General features: G+C 40.2%; 1 protein-coding gene across 5 annotated transcripts in view; it reads right to left on the bottom strand.

The window, feature by feature from the left end:
- The window catches only part of CSMD3 (CUB and Sushi multiple domains 3), a 1,204,651-nt gene that overhangs the window by 378,324 nt on the left and 798,445 nt on the right, over positions 1-27,882 (bottom strand). For all 5 annotated transcript variants that reach the window (XM_073330296.1, XM_073330291.1, XM_073330295.1 and 2 more), the window contains one exon: positions 21,973-22,142. In XM_073330296.1, the coding sequence (XP_073186397.1) occupies positions 21,973-22,142 (170 nt within the window). The remainder of the gene's footprint in view (positions 1-21,972; positions 22,143-27,882) is intronic.

Raw genomic sequence — 27,882 nt, 5'->3', positions numbered from 1 at the left:
ATAATATTGGGGCTTTAGTACAAATAGCAACTCAGTTTCCCAAGTCCACCAAGATTTGTTCCTGTAGAACTTCAAAATTCCACTAGAATGGAGCTTAAGAAAAAGTTGTTATTGTGGAGTGTCAACCAGTGCAACGCACAGGGCCATTAAAAAAACCCTATGGTTAACTAGAAGTTTCTGTTAATTGTAAATAAATGCTGCACTGCATGTTAGAAGACTATTTAGGAAAACAATCTCTTGGAGATACTATTCTGTTATTAAATACTAATTACTTGCATCAGTAATTTCAGATCTCTGGAGATCTCCGGAGATCAGATGTCAAAACACTCTTTTTGAAATACAGTAAGTGTAGGTGAGACTATTTGTGCCAAAGTACTTGATGCACCATTTTGTAACAACATTACAAAATTAGGTTCATATATAGCTCCTTATGGAGATGTTACTTCCTTCAAAGGCCTTCTAGAAAATGGCTACAATATATTGAGATTGCAAGACAGCTAACTACCAGATATCCAACTTTATAATTGTCGATACGTTTTCTGTATACACTGCATATGTTTCTCCCGATGAAGCTTCTGTTCTATCTAAATAATATTTCCAGCAGTGCAGTATTTATATTCAAGAGCCAAAAAACAAGAACTCCAGGTATGACACTCTCTATTCTAAATTCCTCAAATGGCTCATCATCCACTATCATCTCATATTTAATCTTACTATGACCCACCTTCACAGCTCTGCATAACTCTGCCTCTCCCTGCCTATCATACCTTGTTTAATTGTTCATTGCCCTGGCCACACTCTCCACTCAGCAGCATTCCCAGCCTTTGCCACCAGTGTATCAGCTTATTGTGGGATCACTTTCATGACCTCTTCCACATGCCTGTCATAGTATAACCTGTGACAGGGTCAGGCCAGATGGCTACAGGAAAGTTATATTAGCCCCAGGTTAAGTAGGTCCCTTTCCCCAGGGAAGGTAACAAGGAAGGTTCCAAAACAATCAGGAACTTTCTGGAAACAATTAAGGCAGACAGGCTGATTAGAAAGCCTGCAGCCAAACAAGAAGCTGCTAGAATCAATTAAGGCAGGCTAATCAGGGCACCTGGGTTTAAAAAGGAGCTCACTTTAGTTTGTGGTGCATGCGAGGAGCTGGGAGTAAGAGGCGCAAGAAGATGGGAGTGAGAGGATATGCTGCTGGAAGACTGAGAAGTACAAGAATTATCAGACATCAGGAGGAAGGTCCTGTGGTGAGAATAAAGAAGGTGTTTGGAGGAGGCCCTGGGGAAGTAGCCCAGGGAGTTGTAGCTGTCACACAGCTGTTACAGGAGCCACTGTAGACAGCTGCAATCCACAGGGCCCTGGGCTGGAACGTGGAGTAGAGGACGGGGCCGGGTTCCCCCCATCCCTCCATCCTCCCAACTCCCTACTTGATACTGGAGGAGTTGAACTGGACTGTGGGTTCCACCAGAGGGGAAAGTCTCTGGCCTGTTCCCCGATCCACTAGGTGGATCAGCAGAGACTGCAGGGATTGTTCTTCTTCCTTTCCCCATGCTGGCCAGTGATGAGGCTAACTGAGTGAACGGCAGATTGGAGCCACAAAAGTGGCCAAACTGAGGGCTGCCGTGAACCTCTGAGGCGAGAAAATCCGCCAGTAAGCGCAGGACCCACCAAGGCAGAGAAGGAACTTTGTCACAAACCTCACTGTGCTCATCTGAAAAGCCTTTAACCCATCCACAATTATGTCTTTCTTAAAGATCCACTTCATAAAGTTGAAAAGATCACTGTTAGATGTTCTCTTTCCAAATTCCTCTATTTGTCTGTCTGTCCTTAGGTTGTGAATTTTTCAGAGCACAGACTGGTCCTTTTGCATCACATAGTAAGCCATAAACAAACAAACAGCAGTGCACCATTCTCAGTTTCACATCTGGCATTATGTCTGACGGGCAACAATGGGCCACAAAATAGATTACAATTTCTAGCTGTCACACCTTATGGAACCTGGAGAAGCTGTGCTTGCTAGTACACAGCAAATATAATAATGTGTAATCTGGTACATGGACAAACAGTTCTTTCATCTTTGTTAATTTAAACTAACAACATACAGAAAAAGACTTGGAAAAAAATCAAACAAACAAAAAACAAAAGAGGTTCAAAAGAACACTGTGTTATGATTCCAAGCTGTACTGTATGTAATCAACATTGTCCATTTATGCTCTATAAAATAAAGATTTTTTTTCACATTGGGCATGAAATAATATTATCTACTTTTCAAAGGGAAAGGCAATAAGTAAAGAAATTGTGTAGAAGACATCTGACCAGTATAAAAAGATGGGGGAGAGGGAAGAGCTTTCTTCAACAAAAAGGTGTTGAAGAAAGTCTCACAGACACACACACACACAAAATAAAATCCTAAAATTCCTGTATTAGACATGACAAGGAGAACTACCAACAAAGAAGTAATCTCTTAATATTAGAATCTAAGTTTAAGAAGAACTAGGATTATTTGATAGTTGAAAATAGCAAATAAAATGGCGACATAATTCAAATACTGACATTGATTACATATAATGAAAACATACCTTTGGCCTTGAGTACAAAGGGCTTATAATATACTGCATAAATAGCAAAGATGGTAAATTATTTACATAGAGTACACAGTAAAAGAACAAAGAGTTGGATATATTGAACAACAAATAAATTATGTACAAATAGTTTTAGCTATTAATGCGTTATGGAAAGCTTTGCTGAAACTACAATTCCCCAATTAATCTCTCTCTGTTCCAATACAAAAACAGTAAATAAACACTAGATTATAGATTGTAAGTTTTTCAGGGCAGGAGCCATCTCTTTTTATATGTTTTCACAGTCTCTAGCAGTTAATAAGCATGTTCCTCAATTATAATAATTAATAATAATCAGTTACCATCCTCATCCAAATATATAGAAAATCAAGTCTCTGATTATTAGTATGCCAGCCATAGTCAAAGAGGTTTGAATTATTACATGAGAATTTGCTCTTGAATAGAGCTCCATGGATTCTGCAAAAAGTACTGATAAAGATTCATTTGAATAAAATCCAGAAAATTTCTGTGATGGCATTCACAACCCCTTTTATCCATGTCATGTGAATAATATTTTGTCTATCATCCCATCCCCCAGAACATCTCAGAAAGTGAAAATCTTGCAAATATTTCATCCAAAGATGTTAGTGTGAAAGTTCTCACTATCACATTAAAAACTCTGCTTGTCCTCCTCATTCAATGAACAGAAACAATATTGTGTGACTTAGCTGACCAGCCACTAATGAAGAATAAATACCCAAAGATGTACTCTGTGTTTGGTAGAGCAACTGACCTATAGGCCAAAATATGCTTGCATTAAGTGTTCAAACATTTTCAAATGATGAACCCACAAAGCAGACAAGCTGTTCACATTGAAGACATGATGGTGATTTTGAAGGAGAGGGAAGAATGTGTCTGGTGATAAAACTGTCTTGCTGAACCTCCTGGGATATCACTAATCTGTTGTGCGGCAACACAGGAGCCCAGATAAAGTGCTGGCTACAGTGAGACATGAGGACCTCAACAACACACTACTGGCAGAGAATAAGCACTCAGGGACACTGCCTAAGACCTATACTGCATTACAAAATGTAAAATTTCTGAGTGGGAGGGAAAGTCATCTCCCAGGGAAAAGATGCTTTGCCAAAGGCTCTCTCACAGAGAACAGAAGCAGCAGCAGCTGTGTGTGTGTGTGTGTGTGTGTGTGTGTGTGGCTTGTACCTACCGAATCTTGGAATCAACTTAGTTCATGGGTCCTGCAGCAATCTGGGAAGAGCCAGGGTGCAAAATTACCCTGGCCACACCCTTCCTGTGTCAATACATGCCATTCCTGTTCGTGCCAACCCTGAGATGACCCCAATTTGTCCCCTGACATGGGGGATTCTATCCGGGGAGTTTACATTCAGCTCTGCACATGCCTGAAGGTCTTGCTGTGCCAGGAATATTCCATGCAGGCATAGGCACAAACTAAAAAAATTGTGGGTTCTTTGCATCCCCCAGCAGCCAGATCCCTCACCCCCAGCACCTCTCGTTGGTGGCTCTGATGATCTGCTCTTCCCGCTCCCTCCCCGTGCCTCTCGCCCTCTGTGATCAGCTGTTCCACGGCATGCAGGAGGCACTGGGGGCGGGGAAGGGGAAGAGTGAGGACGGGGCATGCTCGGGGGAGGGGGCAGAACTGGGCGGGAAGATGAGGGGTGGAGTGGGAGTGGGAAGAGGCAGGGTGCGTGCTTGGGAGAAGGGTGGAGTGAGGGCGGGGCATGGGGCTGAGCAGGGATTGAGCACCGCTGGGGAAAGGAAAAGCCGGTGCTTGTGAATGCAGGGGCCTCAGATGTCCTTGGTGGCCACTTTGGACAGAGTAAATATAAAGAAATAAAGAAATTACAATGTGTTAAGAAACACTGAGCCTTAGAATAAAAACATCATTGTTTCTAGACTCTCAGAAACTATGGTGATGAGGGGCATAGAGGTACGTAGACAGATGGATAATACACATGGTAAGCAATAAACAATTCTCAGGGTAAAAATTTTAGATTCAAATAAAAATAAAACTAATGATTATTAACTGAATAGGGTAGCACTAAAGTATATGCAGTAAAGACAGAGTGGATGCCTAGCTTAACTTTATTTACAAGTCCTTGAAAATTGAATTGAGATTAGTAATCAGGCTAGGCCAGAAGCACAGCAGCAGAATAAATGACTTTTGAAATGGAATTGAAAGCAGACCTGAAATGAAGAAAACCATTCTAGGAGAATTAGTGGTTCCCTATACAGCCATTTAAATCACATCGGACTTAAAGATAAAACAACTTGTATTTGATGGCCCTTCCTCTGATCCTGCCAAGCTACTTAAAATTGATATATCTTAAAGATCCTGGCTTTATTTTATTTTTAAACATTTAAAAAAATCTGTGCTTAGTTAAATATATGCTGAAGACACAGTAGTTTTTCAAAGATAAATCTGGAAAAAAATATTGGAGTAACTTTTTAGTGTTCAACCCTAGTGAAATGCATGATGGATTCAGGGTGTACAGTATAACCAAAGCATAATTTTGTTGATAAGTAAGTATGTGACATGTGTGACCAATAACTAACATAAAGGTTATTAATAAATTACAAAGATTGGTCCCAGTAGTTTCCCAAAATCTCCCACAAGTCCATTTCATGAGATAAATATTCTATGCTTTTAATTTTTCCCCAGAAAATATACTGTGTTGCAAATTTAATCAGTCTTCTTACTATATTAACCCTTTCCCACTGCTTAGTTTGACAGCTGAGCTCTCTCCAAAGCTGACACTAATGGGAAAATCACTGCCTAGGAAGGAGTACTGCAGAAAAGGGTCTGGTGGTTATAGTGGATCACAAAGTAAATATGAATCAATATTGTAATGCCGTTGCAAAAAAACCCAACAACCCCAAACCAAACAAACAACCCTCCACCCACCCAGCCCCCAACATAATTTTGAGATGTATTAGCAGGAATGTTTTAAGAAAGACATGAGAAGTAGTTCTCCTACTCTACTTAGAACTGGTAAAGCCTTAACTGGAGTACTGTGTCCAGACCACACTTTAGGAAAGATGTAGACAACTTGGAGAAAATACAAAGGAGAACAACATATATGATTAAAGATCTAGAAAACATGACCTGCAAGGAAAGGTTTAAAAAATGACTTTGTTTAGTCTGGAGAAGAGAAGCCTGAGGGGGGAGATGAGAAGAGTCTTCAAATACATAAAAGTTTGTCATAAAGAGGAGTGTGATAAATTGTTTTTCTTATCCACTGAGGGCAGGACAAGAAGCAATGGGGTTACATTGCAAAAAAGGGAGATTTAGGTTAGACAATAGGAAAAAATTCCTAACTGTCAGAATAGTTTGGCATTGGGGTAAACTGACCAGACAGGTTGTGGAATATCCATCCATGGAGGTTTTTAAGAACAGGTTAGACAAAAACCTGTAAGGGATGGTCTAGATAACACTTAATCCTGCCTCAGTGCAGGAGACTGAACTAAGTGACCTACTGAGGTTCCTTCCAGTCCTACATTTCTACAATTTCTATGATTCTATAAATCTGCTTTATGGATCTTTAGCAGGTTTGTTGTAAAATAACCTTACTCTATGCCATGTCTACGATGGAAAATAATTTCAAGGTTTGCTGAATTTCCTGGAATTCTCTGTCTGATTCACTGTATAAAAGAGCAGAGGGGAAATGGCCCATGGGGCACTGGAGGAGAAATGAGGAAAATATCATGCATTTAAATATAAAACAAAAACCACAACAAAACAACTTTTCCTCAGGCTGAGAGAATTGAATATCAATCTAATGTACATTTCAACTGAGAACACTGGGGAATCCCCTAGTCTAATACACTGGCATATAAACCCAAATTCAATGTGTTTGTATCACTTTCCTTTTCAGTCTTTTCTCCTTTCTTATATTTTATCCAGGTTACATGACCTAATAGAATTACATCCCTGGACGGATAAGAAGAAAAGAGTATTAGTCATTCACTCGGTTACTACCACAGGCCCAGTGATCATTTTCCACATATTTATCTTGCAAAGAGAATGGCAACAGCCTAATATCAGTTCCCTCATGAGATCTGTACCAGAAATCGTGACTAAGGGTGAAACTCTGGCTGCGCTAAACTCAATGGGAGTTTTGCCAATGACATCAGGGGAACCAGTATTTCACCCAGAGTCCAATGCTGAAGTTAACAGGGGTACTCATGAGTTAGGGTTGTCAAGATCGGCCCACTAGTTTGGTTTTAATATAGAAATGACCCTTTTCTTGATACCCCAATGTCCAAATAAGAATTTGTGCAGGCTATGCACTAAATGCATAGCAGGGACAAGGGTTCTGAAAACATGATTTGGCCTCAAAATGATATATTTCCCGTTACATCCTTCAAATTCAAGGAGATGACTCTTGATTTGCTATTGTGAATTATCCATGTGGCATCTCACTGAAGACAAGGGTCTACCTGTGTGAATCATTTTGAAAGATTGATCTTCTTAATAGCACCCATATGTCTTACACAAATGTAAATAAAATTGTGTAAATGGTTCCCCTATCAAAATGAATTAAATATTGGGAAAAGGGTTTTTTTTTTAAAATATATATTATGTTTTACGGATTTTTTAAATTACATAAATACTGTATGGAAAATATACTATTTTCATTGATAGATGGACCCAAATTCCACTTATTGAATGTCACTGACCCACATGATGCTTCTGAGTGCTAGCATTTATATTTGGATACCAGATTAAATTGGCTATTCATTCCAGGAGGCTCAATTATTAACAGTTCTTAGAGCTACAAATTAATATAATTTAAGTTGTTATTTGATTTCAGTTCTGAAGATTTTACCAAAGGAAGATTTTTTTTTAAATAAGTGTGCCCTCTTTTAACCAGCCTACTTTTGGGAATTTGCCATCCCAAACAGAGATGACATATAGATATGGAGATCTACACTCTTCAAAAGAGGCAGAACAACACAATATTGACAGCTAAAACTGAAGCTAGCGTTGCCTTGTCAAACATATAATTTATTCTGTACATCAAACAGAGATGTGCATTTGAGGACAGAATAAGGCTCATATGTGTTTTTGTGCATGTACTAGCTCTTCCCCACCAAAATATATAATCTGCTTCTATGTTTTAGTGGTCACGGTACACAAATGAATTATGACCTTGGGGGTAGAAAATTCCTTAGAAACCAAAATTTGGATTTCCATGCAAATGTTCCTTGTTTAGAGAGAGAGAGAGAGAGAGTGCTCTAAAAACTTATTCACAGGGCACATTAACATCTTAGGTCTTGTCTACACTATGAAGTTAAGTCAACATAAGGCAGCTTACGTCGACCAAATTATGGAGGTGTACACACTACAATGCTCCTCCCACCACTGTAACTCACCTCCTATGCAGACCTAATAAAACCACCTTGACAACAGGCACAGAGCTTAGGGGAACACAGTTAGAAAGACACAGTATCAGTGGAGACACTGTGTTGCTTGCATTAACCTAAGTGGCCTCCAGAAGGTGTCCCAGAATGCCCACCATTACCACTCTACTCACCATTTTGAACTCTGCTGCTCTGCAGCCAGGTATATAAGTATTCACCCCTCCCCTTTTGAAGTCCCAGGAAGTTTTGAAATTGCTCTTCCTGTTTGCTCGGTATGAAGAGTTAACATAGCAGACCATGCCATCTCGACACAGAAAACACTCTTCTGCTTGGAGTACACCAGTGGTGGTGGATCTCCTGGGTCTGTGGTAAGAGGAGGCTGTGCAGTCACAGCTCCACTCCAGATGCAAGAACTTTGATATGCATGGCCAGATCGCTTGGCGGAGAAGGGCTATGACAGGGATATGCAGCAGTGCCATATAAAAATTAAGGAGATGAGGTGGGCATACCAGAAGGCAAGGGAAGCAAATAGTCACTCTTGTGCAGAGCTGCAGACATGCTGCTTCTACAAGGAGCTCCATCCTCAGCAGCAACCCCACCTCCACCGCTAAGAGCCCGTAGATACTTCGGGGGGCTGGAGTTACCAGCTACCGGAGTGAACTCCGAGGACAATATATTGAATGAAAGAGTGGAGGTGGAGGAGAATGGGGGACATGTTACAGGGAGATCTGGTAGCATGGGCAAGTAAGGATATCTTTTTGACTCCAGAACAGTCTAGTGTCCCCCAGCAGTGTAGCTGTGCTGAGTCTGATGCAGGGGAGGGAACCTCTGGTAAGTACTCAGTTTGCTTCAATACTGCAGGGACACACACTACTTTTTTTCATCAGGCTAGAAGAGGTACTGAAATAACCTATACAAGTACATTTGCTATCTGCTTTCTCATTCCTCTGTACAACTAGGCAGCGGGAGCCTCTGGAAAAGTTTGTTTATGCACACCTGGATGTCCCGTGAATCCTTCATAGAGATCTCTAGGAAACTTTTCTTTCTGCAGTCCTCTGCCAAAGGTTTCTCATTAGGGATGCCTTGTTTCTTCCCCACGGTAGGACATTGCCATGCCACTTCACAATTACTTCAGCAGCACCATTGCAGCAAACAGGCTAGCAGTATATGGACCCAATGCAGCCACACACATGCAGGAGGTGCTCCCTTGCAGCCTTGGTTACCCTCAGGAGTGAGATATCAGCTACAATCACCGCCACCTGTGGCAAACGGCGCCAATATTCACGACAATAGACCTAGGTGCTTGTTCTGATAACCATGTGCACAACACCCCCATTTGTCCCAACTCACCCCTCTCCTGCAGGCTGTACTCACCATGGCTGGGGCTGCCACCATGCTGAATGACTCCTAAGGGAAAGTGAGAAAGTTGTGCTTGTAACTTGTTTGGATCAAGGGGTATAAGTACAGTGACAATAAGACCTCTGTCCACTGTTTCTTTACCAGTACAGATGTGGCCTTGAGGGTCCCCTCACGCACACTGGCAGAGCGGCTTGGGGAAATAAAGAGAAGAAAGAAGAGGGCTAAGGCAGACATGTTCCTGGAGGTGCTGCAATCCTTTGATGCTTCAGATTGTAAGCAGAGAGGCAATCAATGAGAAAATGTGGAGGGATACTGTGGAAAGAAAACAGGTCCAGGAAGAGATGATAATGCTGCTCAGGGAGCAAACAAATACGCTGTGCTCTCTGACTGAACTTCAGGCTGAATACATCTGTGCTCGCCTCTCCCTGCAGAATTGCATCCCAGGACCTCCCTACATTCCCCCCACACATTCCATTTATCTTCCATTGCCACAATAGTACCCCAGGCACGCCACTCCACAGGATATCATGCACAATGACAGCTTAACATATAGCCAGCTGTGAGATCCTGGTTGGCCTACGTGCCTGTGAATTCACTGTCCCTTCCCCTTTAAAGATATTTTTTTTCCTGTGTGTAAGAAGTTTACCTCAAAATGACATAGGTATGTTTGCATGGGTGTAGAATAAAAATCAACTTATGGAAAGTGAATGAACCTTTATTATTCTCCAACACATGGTGACTGCTGCTAACATTCAGAGACAGTAGCAACAGGTGCATTTGCATTGTTATAATAGTACACACACAGCAATTATAACAATGTTCATACCACAGTGCAAAAAAATAATGCCAGGCTCAATACATTACAGCAATACACATTACTGTCGTTCATTGTTAAAATGCTCCTTCAAAGCCTCCATGATCCACATATCTCTCCATTTAGCCTCTCCGATATTCCTGGTATCTGGCTGCTCAAAGTCAGCAGACAGCTGTTCAACTTCCATGTGCCACCCATGGGGAAACTTCTCCTTTATCAGAAGGGTAGCCGTGTCAGTCTGGATCTGTAAAAACGGCAAAGAGTCCTGTGGCACCTTATAGACTAACAGATGTATTGGAGCATAAGCTTTCGTGGGTGAATACCCACTTCGTCAGATGTATTCACCCATGAAAGCTTATGCTCTAATACGTCTGTTAGTCTATAAGGTGCCACAGGACTGTTTGCCACTTTCTCCTCCTTTGCTACACAGATATTATGAAGTGCACAGCAGACTGCTATGACTATGGGGATATTGCCCTCACTGAGATCTAACCTGAGGAGACAGCACCAGTGACCCTTTAAGCGACCAAAGGCTCAAGAGTCATTCCATACCTGCTGAGCCTGTTGCTTAAGTGCTCCTTGCTGCTGTTAAGCTGGCCAGTGTATGACTTCATGGACCATGGTGCAAGGGGTAGGATGGATCTCCCAGGATCACTATTGGCATTTCCACATCCCCACTTGTAATCCTCTGGTCTGTAAAGAAGAGTCCCTGCTTGCAGCTTTCTGTACAGGCTTGTATTCCTAAACATGCATGTGTCATGCACCTTCCCTGACCAGCCTGTGATGATATCAGTGAAACAATCTCAGTGATCCACCAGCACTTACAATGTCATAGAAAAGTAGCCCTTTCTGTTGATGTACTCCATCTCAATGTGGTCTAGGGCACACAATAGGGATATGTGTGCCATCTATTGCCTCATCACAGTTAGGAAATCCCATCGCTATTTCAAGCACATTACCCGCAGTCACAGTCCTTCACAGCAGGAGGCAATTAACAATCATGCACACTTGCATCACAGCAACCCCATGTGGATTTCTGACTCCAGACTGATTCAGAAATGATCAGTAGTAGTCTGGCATTGCCAGCTTCCACACAGCAATCGCCACTCACTTCTCTGCCATGAGGGCAGCTCTCATTTTGGTGTCCTTGTGCCTCAGAGTAGGGGCAGAGTAGGCTCCGTACACAGTACCAGGAAGGGGCTTTGCGCATTCAAAAGTTCTGCAGCCACTGTTCATCATCCCATACCTGCATAACAATGTGATCCCACCACTCAGTGCTTATTTCTCATGGCCAGAACTGACGGTCCACAACATGCAGCTGCTCCATGAACACCAAAAACAATCTTGAATTGTGTCTTTCCATGGCACACAACAAGGCAGACACCAAAGCATCATCATCAGACATGCAGCTCAGAAAATGCTGCAGGATCAGGTGAGTTGTATTCATAATGCTCAGAACAATACTGGAGAGCAGTCCAGGATTCATGCTTTCTGATGGAGATGACAAACGCACAGGTTACAGGGGCTGTTGAAAAGTGGTGAGAAATGTACTAGGAAGCCCATGGAATGATGGGTTGGTGAAAACTGCATTATGGGATGCTGCAACTGCCCCCATTAGTCATTGCACATCCTTCCCAAAACACTCTGCAGCGGATGATGGTGATTTGCACATTGGGATAACTACCCATGATGCACTGCTCACTGTGTCAGTGCAAGAGCTGCTACTGTGGATGCGCTACACCAACACAAGGAGTGTAGTGTGGACATGCAACAGTGGTTTAATTATAGCGGTAGCTGTACGTCAACCTAACTTAAGTTGACTTAACTTTGCATTGTAGACATGGCCTTAGAGCTGGATCCTGAACAGTGTGAATGAGTGCCAAGTAAAAGTGATGAGTAGGGGAGGGAGTTCAGGGGAATTTGATCACGGATAGCTGTTCAACTCAGACACCAACCTCTCTCCCCCCACCCCCACCAACTTCAAGAGTGAGACCTCTTTAGGATAATAAGAATCATGTTTACAGCCATGTTTTCTCAGACATTACAGTCTCCACAAGACATGCCTCCTTTATACTCTGCACATTTGCAAGTAAAGAACAGACAAACTGGAGTAGTTAACTTGCCACTCAATGCATAAGTCTACACCTATTGCTTAAACTCATTCATGCCCATGCCCTTTGCTGATCCTGGAGCACACCACACTTGCACAGTCCTGATGTGATAGAAATGTTCAAAACTGTGAAGCAGCAGTGTTACACTCAGGGTCATAAGTTGTTAACCTATTGACTCAGTCTTCATTCAGTTGTTCCTCCAAATTTTCACATTGTGGACCACTTCTTCTACCAGAGATACTTTCATAGACATATCCCCTCCCAATCACTCAATACCACATGCTCCCTGCAACATCTGCAGTCACTGGACACACTCAAAAATTGACAATATTAAGACAACAAGCTCATATATGCACTGGGCTCACTCATTTTGTACCTAAACTACTAATTACCTTTTGCAGGGTCTGCAGCCCCCTGTAGGTCTGATCTCTTCAGGTCACTCTGAGGTTTGTTTTCACTAGAGCTGGTCAGAAAAAAACTCAGATGGAACCATTTGCTATCAGAAAATGCAGCTGTCAAAATCAAAACACTATGCAAGTGTGCTGAATTCACTAAAATTTTGTTTCAGAGGAAAAAAGGTGGATTTTATTTTTTGCAAACTCAAAATACTCCATGAAACAGAATATGCGATCTTTTGCACTTGCTGCACCTTGCACTTTCAGTTTTAGTTCCATCTGTGAATCTGCTTTCAGTTGAAATTATACATGACAAAGAACCATTGTCCTAGTTAATTACAGGGGCCTGGTTATGTTGAATGTTACATTATTAATTATTAACTTTTTATTTGTATTGAAATAAACTAAAAATGAAAAGCCCTTGTTTCAGAACAGAACTTTTAATATAATTACACGTTTTTCAAATTACAGGAGCAAAGGCAACTATGTTCAGCTTATCAATACTTTCCTGTTGAAATGTGAATGCATTACTTAATGCCATAAAGCCTACTGAGTTTAAAAGGAAAGGAGTAAGGGGAAACTGTATGAGTCATAACTTGGTAACTGAATGTGTCTGTTTTTCTGTGTCTTCCACCCCAATAGTTTACTCTCACATTTAGAATTCTGCAATCACTATGGTGCACAAATTCAGTCCTCACTGCAGTTCTAAAGAAGGGAACATCTGTTTGATAGTCACTTGTCAAGGTTCCTCCCCCACTCTGAACTTTAGGGTACAGATGTGGGGACCTGCATGAAAAACCTCCTAAGCTTATCTTTACCAGCTTAGGTCAAAACTTCCCCAAGGTACAAAATATTACACCTGTCGTCCTTGGATTGGCCACTACCACCACCAAACTAATACTGGTTACTGGGGAAGAGCTGTTTGGACGCGTCCTTCCCCCCAAAATACTTCCCAAAACCTTGCACCCCACTTCCTGGACAAGGTTTGGTAAAAAGCCTCACCAATTTGCCTAGGTGACTACAGACCCAGACCCTTGGATCTTAAGAACAATGAACAATCCTCCCAACACTTGCACCCACCTTTTCCTGGGAAATGTTGGATAAAAAGCCCCACCAATTTGCATAGGTGACCACAGACCCAAACCCTTGGATCTGAGAACAATGAAAAAGCATTCAGTTTTCTTACAAGAAGACTTTTAATAAAAATAGAAGTAAATAGAAAGAAAGAAATCCCCCCTGTAAAATCAGGATGGTAGATATCTTACAGGGTAATTAGATTCAAAAACATAGAGAACCCCTCTAGGCAAAACATTAAGTTACAAAAAAGATACACAGACCGAAATAGTTATTCTATTCAGCACAATTCTTTTCTCAGCCATTTAAAGAAATCATAATCTAACACATACCTAGCTAGATTACTTACTAAAAGTTCTAAGACTCCATTCCTAGTCTATCCCCGGCAGAAACCCAGCATATAGACAGACACACAGACCCTTTGTTTCTCTCCCTCCTCCCAGCTTTTGAAAGTATCTTGTCTCCTCATTGGTCATTTTGGTCAGGTGCCAGCGAGGTTACCTTTAGCTTCTTAACCCTTTACAGGTGAGAGGAGCTTTCCCCTGGCCAGGAGGGATTTCAAAGGGGTTTACCCTTCCCTTTATATTTATGACATCACTAAAGACTGATATTAAACTGAATGGCATACAGTAACTATGGACATCTACTCTCATCCATATGCCACCATGGAACTTCCTTTAGCATTAAATCAAGACAGCACCAATAACAGAATATACTTGTATGAATCAATGCTGAGGAAGTTATGTATTTATTACATTTCTAACAAAAAAACCCACACAATACCATTAGTCAGAACTGCTATATCAAACATAGCAAAGAGAGAGAAAATTACATACTAAAAGAAACAAATGGAAAGCAAGCTATATGTTCTGAAATCCACACTCTGCACCCTGATTAGACCAATTCAGAAACAATAGGTGTCAGCTCCTCCCTTCTCAACCTGGCATCAGAAGTAGTAATGATTTATTAGTGTCAAACAGACTGCTCCTTTACACTGTGGTGTCTCTGCTCCAGTTTTTTCTCTGCTTCACAGGAAAGGGTTTCAACACTGGGTGTTCTTGCTCGGATTTATTTTTCTTTGCAGCTTGAAAACTCTGAAAAACTAAAACTAAATGCCTGGAACACAGGCTTCCCTTTCAACCTACTCTTGTAGGGTTGTTTTGAACTAGTTGTATCAAAGCAGCCTCTAATCCTAAGAAGGACACAGCCAAGTGCTTGGATTCATCAAGGGCCTCCTTATCTGGTCATGAAAAAATCAGCCTGGCATGCTAGACTGATTTCCAAGGCTGAAAAACAGACTGAACACATTTGTCACTTCAGAAAGCACTCAGAATCAGGAATAGGGATCACAGACCCCAGAAGGAAAGAGACAGAAGTTGAGGAGAGATTACAATTCCTAAAGACTGTTTCTTAGGGCTTGTCTACACTAGGAAATTAACCAGAACAGCTATTAAAAATAGCTATTATGGAATAACTCCCAATGTGGCCAATTTTAAAGTGCTACTGCACTTTAAATTCATACCCTACCTTAATCCAAAATAACTTTTAAATGTAGAAAAGCCACTACTTAGACGCTGCCACCATTTTCCTTTTCCACTGAGGACAATGGAAGTCCAATCTACAATGAATTCTGGTGGTCACTTTAAAGTTGGCTGTTTTTGGAACTCAGCTTATCTACACTTGAATTTTATTTCAGATTTAAGTATGGTGTGAATTTAAAAGGCAATAGCTATTTTGAAATAAGAGTGTCCACAATTATTCTGGTTAATTTTCCCATTTACACAAGCCTTCGGATTCAGCTGTGCTCATTCTCTATATCAGTAGTCATAGTAGGGTTTTTGTTTTTAACTTTGACACAAAAGCAGCCACAGAAGACACATTAGAGCAATGGACGAGTGGGAAAAGCAATACCATACTATTTTACCCACTATTTATTATTAATATAGCCAACTCATTGACTTTACTTGTGGTTCTCTACAAAAAATTTTCAAGAGATGAAATAACTGAACTCAGCCAAATTTATTAACTAAAGACAAAACAGTACAATACAAAAAACAATTCTTATCTCAAAGCGTGTTCACTTTCATCTGAAGATGTGCTTCAAAGACACACCCCTAAATCCACTGATGTTTATATCAAGTTTGTTTACAAGTTAAAAACACTTATTTTGTCACCTAAAATCCAACCCACTAACTTCTCAACTTGTTTTTCTGTTCTTTTCCTTATCTCTGTTTGAATACCACATTCCAAACCAGCTGGACATAGAGGTACATCCCAACCTCTGATAGAACACACCATTCATGTATCTTGACTTTGATAGGCTTCCTGTTTTCTAATGTCAAAATTGATTTCAGCTTGAAAAGTGTTGTGGGATGCTTGACATGGGTGAACAGAATTGTAGGAAGAGCATAATATATTCACTTAACATAACTGCCCAACACACACACACAGAGGATATTATATTAATACCATTCACATAATATCTATTAATGTAGCGTGTACTATGCCTAACATATATGTATTGGCTAATATCACTCAATCCAGTCTTACTGTAGAGGATGGCAATATCTCCTTATTTGTGGTGTCACTGAGACCAGAACTGAAGAGAGCAGCAAAACATTTAAGGAAGAAGACAAAGTAAATATTGATGAATTCCCTATGTTCCAAGTTTCTCATACCAGTTAATGTGGCTAAAAGTGTGAACTTCCTGAAAAATTATTCATTTAGAGAAACATTTTCTAAGGTATCTCTCTTCCAGGGAATCCACTGATATGACAGACAGATTTCTCCCCAACCCCCACCAACCCCCCCAAAAAGCTGTTTAACTGTTCAATGTGGGTGAGGTAATATATCTTTTATAGGACTATTTTCTGTTGGTGAAGGAGATAAGTATTCCAGTTTACACAGATCTCTTCTTCAGGTTTAGGAAAGGTTGTCAGAGGGTCAGGGCTAAATACCAGTTGGAACAGATTGTTTAGTATAAGCAGGTAACATACTGTAAGAGACCATTAAAGTTGAAGTGGCCAGTTAACACCTCTGTAGTCAGAGTCTATTCGCTCATTTTAACACAACACAGAGCTCTCCTGGAGTGAACTGTAATGTTACAAGAATCTAACTCACAACAGAGAAGTACTTCCCATTATCTTCAGGCTTGTCTACACATACCGTGCTGTATCATGTGCTACTGTGGTGCTTAGTGAAGATGCTACCTATGCTGACAGAAGAGCTTCTCCCATTAGCGTAGGCACTCCCAACTCCCTCAGTGAGGGTTCAGGTCTGCATAACTACGTCACTCGGGGATGTGGATTTTCCACACCCCTGAGCAACATAGTTATACTGACATAAGTCTGTAGTGGAGACCAAGCCTACAAAAAATCTTACCTTGTTGTGTCCTAGTCACAAGGACTCTCGAAGAAATCGCACAAGACTTAACACCTGGCACAGGAATTGTTTGGGGATAGCCAGTAATAGCCACTCTCTAGTGTAAACTATTTATTATCAGCTCTTTTTGCACTCAGTATTCTGATCTACAGGCAGCAGTCAAAGAGGCTCTCTCAACACCCTCAGAAGACAACTTGAGAACACAGCTTTTTGAAATATTCTCTTCACTAACACAAAGGTGTTTTTTTGTGTTTGTTTTTACAGCAAGATAAATAAGGCACTATAATTATCTCTCTGTAAAATCCTAAATGGATTTAAAAAACCTTTGTAGTAGTCAACATCAGCACTATACCCCCTCTCTCTTGTTGACCTCACTAACTTAATTGCTAAATAAAACTACAGTACCTTGGGTCCATATTTTTTTAGGTTTTTTTACAGTGGGATAGCTAATACACATTAGTTATCCTTTGATTAAAAACACACACTCTTTTTTGTTAGTGAAGGCATCAGAGAGCCTTCTTCACAAATGTCAGAAAGGATACAGCCTAGAATTAGATTATTTTAGTTGCTTTGAACTGTCTACCATGTATGGCACATGTTGGCTTTTTCTTAATGCTAACCACTATGCTTGCGATGCACATCCAATTCTGGTCTGTCAAGTCACTATCTCCACACCTAAATCCACCCACAAAACTCAATACTTACATAAGGCTCACAGGAAGCAATTCACAGGAATTGGTCAGAGGAAACCAAACCAAACCAAACCAAAGCTTTAATCTGAACCATTAAGGTTCCCTCATGTCTTAGAAGATTAATGATCTTGGTGTTGTAACTCATGCTACTCCTTACCCCAATCCATGCATATTGTTGGTCTTCTCACTCATCGTTTCCAGTTAAATCCTTGGAAGTTAATCAGAGTTTTGCTACTGACTTTCAGCAAGTCATGGACTCTGCCCTTCATGTCTTCAGTTAAACTGTATAAACTTTGGGACTGGGACTATTTCTTTAATTTATTTAATTTAAAAAATATTACTCCTGAATGAATACATCCACATGGATGTTAAATGTCCTCTAATTTATGTGCATTAACTTCACACCTTTAGTTGATTTGTGTTAATTTTCATGAGTATCCTCATGCTGACAGATCTTCAGGTGCTTTTGAAAATCCCACCAATTATGTGACATTGTTGTAAGAAAGCAATAATGAAGTCAAATAAATAATATAAACTGAGTTCATCTAATGTAAAAAAAACCCTATTGATGATGGATTTTCAAGCTCCTGGTGAAGTAACAGAATTGCTATAGTAAGAGACCCAAATGTTCTTCATATAAGAGGAAGTATGCATATATGAACCATCAAATTCTTGGTTTGATTAGTCAATTTTGAGATGACAAGGTTGTCCTTTTTTGGACATAGCTTTTCCAGGAATCACTTGGTAATTTGTTTATGTATGACAATGACTTATGCTTAAGACTCCACCTTCAACAAAGTTGAACCAGACTGAAAGTATGTAAAATCAATAAGGTTTTGAGAGGATTATTTAATGAGCCGGGGAAAACCTGACAGGCATCATGGAACACCTGTGCATTTTTATCACAGTTCAATCATTTTATTCCTAAAATCCTTCAGACCTCTTGGATGTATATTACCTGGGTGTGGTCAGTCATTGCTTTTTAAATGTATCAGTTTGCTCCAGAACCTCTTCTTATGAAACCTTAAGCTCTAAGAACACCTTATCTTTTTTCTAGAAAATAGTAGGTAAGTATTTTCTTTTAGGAAATAAGAGAACTCTACTTTAACAAGAGAAACCTAGAATTAACAGCTACTGCCTAACATCAGATTGCTTCTTCCCCCACATCATCTCAGAGATTTGAAATGCAGTCCTTTGGTGGACTTGGGGATTTGGGGAGAAATTATAATTCCACTCCGAGTCCCCACCCCCCAATCCATCCCTTCCCCCAAGGCCCCACCCTTGCCCAACCTCCACCCCCGCCCCTCCCCCAAGCATGCCTTGCCCTTGCTCTGCCTCTTCTCACCCCCGTTCCACCCCCTCCCTGCACCTTCCATCCACCCCAAACAGCTGATCGACAGGGCCCACCGAGTACTTAATTGGAGGGGCCCACCAAACATCTGATTGGTGGGTGGCTGGTGGGTGCTGAGCACCCACTAGTTTTTGTACGTGGCTGTTCCAGCCCTGGAACACCCACAGAGTTGGTGCCTACGCCACTGGGTATCATCCTTCCTCAAGATCCCTCTGTTATGTTGTAACTCTGCCCTGCCCCCAATTCAGGTAAGCACCTAAACTTTTATCATAATTGATGATGGTGCTGTGGCTGTCTGTCAAATAGTTTAGGAGGAATTATAGCTTATTACTGTAATTCAAAGGTGGTGACTTGATATGCAAGAATCCATTTACCAGCTGACACTTTTATTTATTTATTATTCATCCCCATTTAAGTCAGAGAAAAATTATGTGAGTGATACTTATAGCTATTCTTCAGTGCTTTTCTCCTTCCTTTGCACTACCCTTGAAAATGAGGATACAAGCATATTCATTAAATGTAAAAATAATTAAATAAGTAAAAACATTCCAAGTTAATATTTTCTAAAGGAACGTAAAAGGAAAGCTGGTGAACATTGAAATCTGTGTTTTTGTCATAGCAACTCAATCATAAATCTTCTCTGAACTGCCTGTGCGCAGATGAAAATGGCATGGCTAAAGCAGGGAGAAGAGTTGCATTGCTTCCTAGTTAAATGTCAAAGTAATTCAATACAGTAGAACTTCAGAGTTACAAACACCAGAGTTCTGAATTGACCAGTCAACCACACACCTCAGTTGGAACTGGAAGTGCACAATCAGGCAACAGCAGAAGGAAAAAAAAACAAATATAGTACAATGTGTTAAATGTAAACTACTAAAAAATTAAAGGGAAAGTACCATTTTTCTTCCACATACACCTCTACTCCGATATAATGCGGTCCGATATAACGTGAATTCGGATATAATGCGGTAAAGCACTGCTCCGGGGAGCAGGGCTGCTTTACCTTGCTATATCCGAATTCGTGTTACCACAAGCGGTTCCGCTGCACCCCGCCCCTTACTTGCTGCAGCCACCCCCACCCCAGCTCACCTCCGCTCCACCTCCTCCCCTGAGCGCGCCATTGCCACTCCGCTTCTCCCCCACTCCCTTCCAGGCTTCCTTCACCAAACAGCTGATTGGCACGGCAAGCCTGGAAGGGAGGGAGGGAGGGGGCAGAAGTGGAGCGGCAGCGGCACGCTCAGGGGAGGAAACGGAGGTGAGCTGCGGCGGGGAGCGATTCCTCTCCCTACCCCAATATAATGTGGTCTCACCTATAAGACGGTAAGATTTTTTGGACTGCATTATATTGGGGTAGAAGTGTAGTAAAGTTTCAAAGCTGTATTAAGGTAATGTTCAGTTGTAAACTTCTGAAAGAACAACCATAACATTTTGTTCAGAGTTACAAACATTTCAGAGTTACGAACAACCTCCATTCCCGAGCTTCTACTGTAGAATGTTTTCATTTTTACTTATAGATAACAGATTTGGATAGTTCAATTTTATTTATGGTCATGAGGTATTCCATCCATAATTTTCTATATAAAAAAACTACAAAGAAAAACCGGTATATTTACTTCTATCAGTGGTGTAGGGATAGTGATCTATATGTAGGCCAGAACCTCTAAATGTAGGCCCAAATCTCATCTCTAACGAATCATTCTTTTCTCTAACTCAATTCACCACTTGTAAAATACCATAATTGGTAAAACTGACTACTTACATACCTCACATGGATGTTGCAAGGATTAGTTTTATTTAATGTTTTTTTTTTAAATTGAAGATAAATGGTTAGCATTAACTCTCTTATCAATTAGTAAAGTAACAGGATAATTAAAGGAAACAGTCAATTACTATGTAAACAGCAAAGCAAAAAATAGGGAATGTAATTTCTGCATTTTTGGGTAGTCCTTTGAAGTAGTTCATTTCTGTTAATTTGATGGAGTTAACGTTTGTTTTTTAGTTTTGTTTTTCGTTTTGCTTTTCCATAAAGCCTGGGACTATTTGTTGTTTTGTTTGTTTCTGCCTATTTGCCTATTAGAAATGGTTTAACAGTGTTTAACCTGGAATGTAAATCTCTAAGCAATGTATTCAGGTAGAAATGTAAATATTTTGTTAGTCTATTCATAAAAAAACACCTAACAAACATTTTAAAAAAACTGTAATTGTTAGGGTGATAGCTCTACATCAAATTAATAATGTTAGTATTTGAGATCAATTTTTAAAAGTGCTGGGAGCCCAACTGGAACTGATGGTGCTCAACATTTTGCAGAAGGTGCTTCATACCATGCAATTCCAGACCCCTCATAAGTGCATTCCTTGTGTGCCAGTCAAGAACCATATAAAATTAAGCCTCTCAATCTAATTGGACAGAGGAAAAAATATTACTTCCTAGACAAGAACAAAACTTTTGAAAATTTTGATGCAAAAACATGAGTCATAGGAGACATGCAACCCTGTTAAAAGATTAGTATGTAACATACATAGTAAACTTATATACAAATATAAGACTGCAGAGTATGCTTGGTCTTAAAATGTTTTTATGGCTATAAAAACATGGATATATGGTTAGAGAATGGACATGTAAAGGAATGGGAGACTGTAAACAAGATAAAAGGTTGCCTTGTTCTTGACTTATTAGATGTGGAATTGTTTTAGATGGAAGATATTTTACTATAATGGCAATTATTAATATAAACTCACATAAAATTATAATACTACAAACAGATGAACAGCACAATGGCATGAAAGCATGATGTGTTTAGAAATAACATAGACACATTACAAAAGTGACAACCTACCTTAAGAACATCTCCTTGTGCTAAGTGAAATGTTCTGGCTGAAATATTGATTCCCTTCCCTGCTTGCACCTGAATGCTATAAATGCATTCATGGTTGTTTCCATAGTTGAGTGGGTAATTGGGGGACAGCAAAATTCCTTCATTATTTGTTGCAGAGGCTCCACATTCAGCTGCAGGTAAAACAGAATGTTGAGGTATAGCTTAATAGAGGACATAAATATTTCAAATAATGGTATGGGAATGTTAATGCAATCTAACAAAACATTAACATTTGGTGTTATTTAGAGTCTGGTTATAAAATAAATTAATGACAGTGAATTATTAGAATTTCTTCACCTGAAGATTCCACAAATATTCATAAATGTATAAAATACTTTAATAAACTGTTCTAAATAATATACAATAATTTTGAAATATGATAATAATTATAAAGATAATAATGGAAAATATTTGAACAAGCCTCTATTTTTGTTTGGGTTTTTTTAGTTCCATCTTTGTTATTTTTTTCAAAAATTATTGAAGACAAAAATTAAATGAAAATAATGATACTTTGGAAGTCACATGGAAGATCTGCATACAGAAACATACCAAAATATCTCTAATATTAATTTAATAAAAATAACCACAGTAGGTGGATGGTATAAATTATGGAGTAAAATAAAAAGTTATAAGTTCAAAATTTACCAACCTAATAAAATAGGAGTAATCTAAATAATAAAAGAGTAAAAAGAAAATTCCCAGACAAGACCTCCATTAAGAGGGATTAAAGCTGAAAATACATAATAGTAATTTAGGAAAAAATACATTACAATTATGATGTACTTATTCCAAAACCAAACATTATTAAACCAGACAATTAACAGTGAAGGTTAAAAACAAAATAGATCAAAATATCCAAAAATCAAATTTGTGGAAATCTGTACTTAAGGCACCAAATAACCTTAACTCTGACTTGTAGTGATATCATCTAGTAGTCATATGATTATGATTAAGACATTTTAGAATTTGTTTTCCCAGAACAGATTTAAATGATAGCAAAAGGACATTAGATTCCCCCTTGCCCCCCACTTCACCTTGCGTCACTTTAGGAGAAAGTTAAGGTTATTTGGGTGTCCTAACTGTGCAATTCCATATCTTAAGTTTGGATTTATTTTAAATTTAACCTGAACTTTGAATTTCCTTTGAATTATAGGTTTATAATGCTTGTTTCTGGGATAGTTACATCCTCCATGTAATGTATTTGACCCTAAACCATTGGTATGCACGCTAAGCTTTAACTCCATTTTACCATAGTTTTCCTTTGGTTTTAATGTTCGGAAATTTTCTTAGTTCGTTGTTTTACATACCAAACAAGAAACCCAAAATAATTATACCATGCTATACTGTTAACAATTTTAATACAATATGCTATCAACCTTAAAAGTTTTTTTCATTATTTTTAACTTTTAAAGTCAGATGTGCACTTTGCCTGGAGCAGCAGAAAGTAGCAAGTGCATAGTGGCCAGATAAGCTGTGTGAAAATCATTAGAGCAGCCAAAGCACCCAGAGAGCATGACCTGACTTCCTCCTCTCTTCTGTCCTCCAAATTCCCCTCCACTAACTCCCTTTTCCCCAATTCATCCTCCTTGCTGCACCCTACATTCCCTGTGGGTGTGCACACAAACACACCAGTTCCTCCCACATTCCCCTCTATAGACATATGCATATACATTAGTGAAATCTCTAGTGTCCCCCTCCCTCCTGACCTTATTGTTGAGTACAGCTGGTGTAATGGGTAGTTTTGAAAAGAAAATTACGGATTAGTGGTCATCTTTGCAATTATTTTTCACAACTGAAAATACTCCTTCAGTAGATGCTGATGCAGAAAGTTGTCTTCTTCTGAATTACTCATGAAGAGCTGCCCTCTTTCAAAATGGCTACCATTTCCCATTGTTCTCAATGGGACTGAGGCTGGCTAAGATGCCCTCTTTCAAAATGACCACTGCCTCCCATTTTTCCCTTATGGAAGCTAATAGACCCTGTGTTTCCAGAAGATGGAGAGGAGCAGGTGAATGTAGACTATGGCCATTTTGCTTATTGAGAACAATAGGAGATAAGTGTCATTTTGAAAGGAGTCAATTCTTCATTCAGTTTTCTCTAGAACAGTATTCTTCAACCTCTATTGAAGAAGAAACTTTCATTTATGATGAATAACAACAAAAAAGCTATCATTAATCTTTTTTTTTAAATGCCTTCAAAGTAGATTAAGATGAGGTTTCAGTGAGTTTAAACCATAAGAGTAGTTTGAAGAGTCTACTTTTCTGTTATTAAGATCATTAGGGACAAAACAAAGTCTAACATGTGGTGCTAAATATCTTTCAGGAGCTTCATTTTTACTTATTTTAACTAATTAACAGTTTAACCTGTAAATTCTCAGAAAAATGCATTAATTAACCAGAGTAACTGTAATTTTGAAGAGATGCTGTATTTTTCATACATAACATGGAACTATGAGCCACAATTTAACTGCAAAATTTATTACAATGATTGTCCTGCCACTTTAAGATGTGGGAGGGAGTGTTTGGATTGCTGGCGGAGTGAAGGGAACAGCACTTTATGGTTGTGGGGTGGGGAGATGAACACTGCTGCAAAAAGGGGCAGCGTGGTCGCTGACTTATCTCCTGGGAATGCAGGCTTTAAAAGGGGCAGCTCAGGGCCTAAAGCCTTCCTTTTGGGCTCTGTTAATGCATGGCATTATGGGTGGTAGGTGCCTTACACCCTGAGCCCTCGAAAGGAAAAGGGTGGGGGTGCCTAAACTGATTGGGTCACGCCTTGAGCTCTCAGTAGGTTATAGGCAGGGTGCCCTAGATTTTTGCAGGTAACAGGGTCTCTGGCCTTCAGCCCCATGAGTTTGGGGCTGCCAGGACTCAGGGCTTTCTAAAAAATACATTTATTTTAATATAAAAGCACTACAGAGAAAACATACTAAAAACAATAAAAGCCCTACACATATCCTAATAGCTTACCAGGGATAACCTTTCACAGATTCAACAGGGGATCTGGCCAATGTCAGTTCTTCCAAACCTTACCTAAGTATTACTTCCCCCCCAGCGGCTGCCCTATAGAAGGTTCTGTCCACTGCTGGTTTTAAAAAAGCAACAACAACAACAACAAAAATGCTCGATCTAAGTCAGTTTAAACTCAGACTATGTATCCAAAAGTCCTTTCTTTGTTTCTTGTGCTCTGGAGAATCCAGTATGAACAAGTATATGGCAAGCCTCTCAAGGTGGTAGTACCTCTTTGAAGATGTTACAGCCTTAGTGAATTTACCTAGTCACCCATCACTATTCTCAGTTCCTGGAAGGCTGTGGTACCCCATAAAATCCATGGCCCACAGGGATACCTAAACTTAATATGGTAAGATCTCCCAGAGATATTGCAAGAAATTGACGTATCTGTCACAAAATTATTATAGGTTGTGCAGATAAGATTTGAAGACCAGCATATGAAAATTGCCTTGGCCAGGTGAGGATTATCATTATTTTGCCTACTTATATTAATGGAATTGGAGAAACACGTAGAAAAGACGCAAGAACCCTGGAATCAAGAATGCATCTGAAATGGACCCTGAGTCTGACCCCTTCTGGAACAGAAGTGATGGCACTTCCCATTCTTCCTGGTGGCAAGACCTCACTTGCTGAATATCAATCAAATTATGTAATCTGTTATGGACCACCCATCGTTATCAACAAACTTTCCATAGAAGCAATCTGGTAGAACATTTTGAATTCCTGGAAGATGAATCACCTTCAGGGTGACTATGTGTCATATGCAAAAGTTCTGGAGATGTGCTACTTCCTGACACTAGGGAGTGGATCTTGCTTTGCTCTGCTTGTTCAAGTAAAATACAGTGGTAGTTTTGTCCATCATGACCTGTATGGTAAGCCCCTTTGTGACTAGTAGAAAGACTGTGAAAGCATTGTAAATGGCTCAGCTCCAGGATGTTTATGTGAAGGGTTGATTCTTGTGGGGTCCACAAGTCTTGCTATAGGAAGTTGTCTAAAAGTGTTCCCTAGCCAAGCATAGATGGATTCATCACCAGAGCTTTCATTGGCAGAGAGAGGAAGAATGGAAACCTTTGCAGGTTTTTGTTGGGTCCATCCACCACTTTAATGTCAACAGAACTCGAGGTGGAGCATGAACCAACAGGTCCAGATGGTGATTGCTTGATGGATGTAGACTTCAACAACTCTTGCATACAGTGAAGGTAAAGTCTGGCATGCTGAGCCAGGATGCCATATGTCCCAGTAGTCTGAGACATGTTCTCACAGTTGTTCTTGGCTAAGCCAGAAGATTGGTGCACAGGACAAGCACAGCATGATTTTTTTGGGGGGAGGAGGCTGGGAGAGAGAAGAGGGAAGACACATCATTGCTATCATGGAGTCCAGAATGACCCTAATGAACTCCATTTTGGGTGTGTGTGTGTGCTGGGATCAGTACTGACATGTCTTTTCTAATTTTCAGAGCTAGTTAGGAAAATAGCATCTGAATATGGCGGATGAAGTCTGTTACTTGTTGGTGAGCTTCTCCCCAAATCAGCCAGTTGTCTAGCATGCGAACACTTGGAGTCCCATTTTCCTCAGGTAAAACGCCACTACCAGAAGTCACTTCATGATCTCTGGGAGGTATCACCAGGCCAAATGGTAGTACTATGTGCAAGCAATGACAACCACCCACTAGGAACATTAGATACCTTCTATGGGCTGTGTAGATCACAGCATGGAAATAGGCATCCTGGAGACTGAGAACAGTGTACCAATCATTCAGGTCTATGGATAGGATAGTAGAAGCAAGTGACACCATCCCAAACTTGGGATATCTAATGAAGGTGTTTAGTAGTCTTGGGTCAAGACTATCCTCTGCTTTTTGGGAATGAGGAAGTAAAGGGAATAAGCCCCTTGATGAGATTTCTTCTACTGCTCTAAAAAATGAAGAGATTGAATCACAAGATGTCGGACACTCTCATGAGATGGGTCCCTGGATAGGAAGGGAGAAGGTGGTTGAGAATGGAAAAGAGACTGGAACTGGATGCTATATCCCACCTCTTCAATTTCCAGAACCTGCTGATTTGTGATGATGTTGTTTCAGAACCACAGAAATGCTATAAATTGGTGGTGGGCAACCTGCGGCGTGCAGGCCACACACAACTCATTAGTGTAATCCGCTGGTGGGCTGCCAGACAGTTTGTTAACATTTGCACAGCCGCCCACAGCTCCCAGTGGCTGCAATTCACCATTCCTGGCCAGTGGGAGCTGTGGGAAGCAGTGGGAAGCACATCCCTGCAGCCCGCGCTGCTTCCCACAGCTCCCATTGGCCGGGAATGGCGAACCGCGGCCACTGGGAGCTGCGGGTGGCCGTGCAAATGTAAACAAACTTTCTCACAGCCCACAATTAGATTACCTTGATGGGCCATGTGTGGCCCGTGGGCCGCAAGTTGCCCACCACTGGTATTAATGGTTCCAAAAAAGAGGGTATGGGAACATCTGAAGCTCTCAAGTGAGCAGTCAAATCCACTGCCTAGCACCTGAAGGAGGCAAGTGAATTGACACACTAGTGAAAGTACAAGACTTTCTCCTGGGAAATTGATGTTGCTTCCTTTGTAGATCCATCTCATTGTTTTTGTTTAACTGATTTTCATAAAGAAACCATTAAAAGTACAAAAATTCAAGTGACTTACACCTTGTATATGTTTCCAAATACCTCATGCCTCACAGGACCACCAACAGAATTACATAATCACACAATTTTACAACTTGTCAAAGCTGTAAGACAGACAATACATAACCAAACAATACTATATAGACATAATATGTTAGGGAAGAGGTAACGGTAATAAAATTAACTACATACATGAATAGGGAGAGGAGGGAA

This window comes from Lepidochelys kempii, chromosome 2 (assembly GCF_965140265.1).
Source record: "Lepidochelys kempii isolate rLepKem1 chromosome 2, rLepKem1.hap2, whole genome shotgun sequence".
Lineage (NCBI taxonomy): Eukaryota > Metazoa > Chordata > Testudines > Cheloniidae > Lepidochelys > Lepidochelys kempii.
The sequence above is the reverse complement of the archived record's forward strand: the minus strand, read 5'-3'. Positions and strand labels throughout refer to the sequence as shown.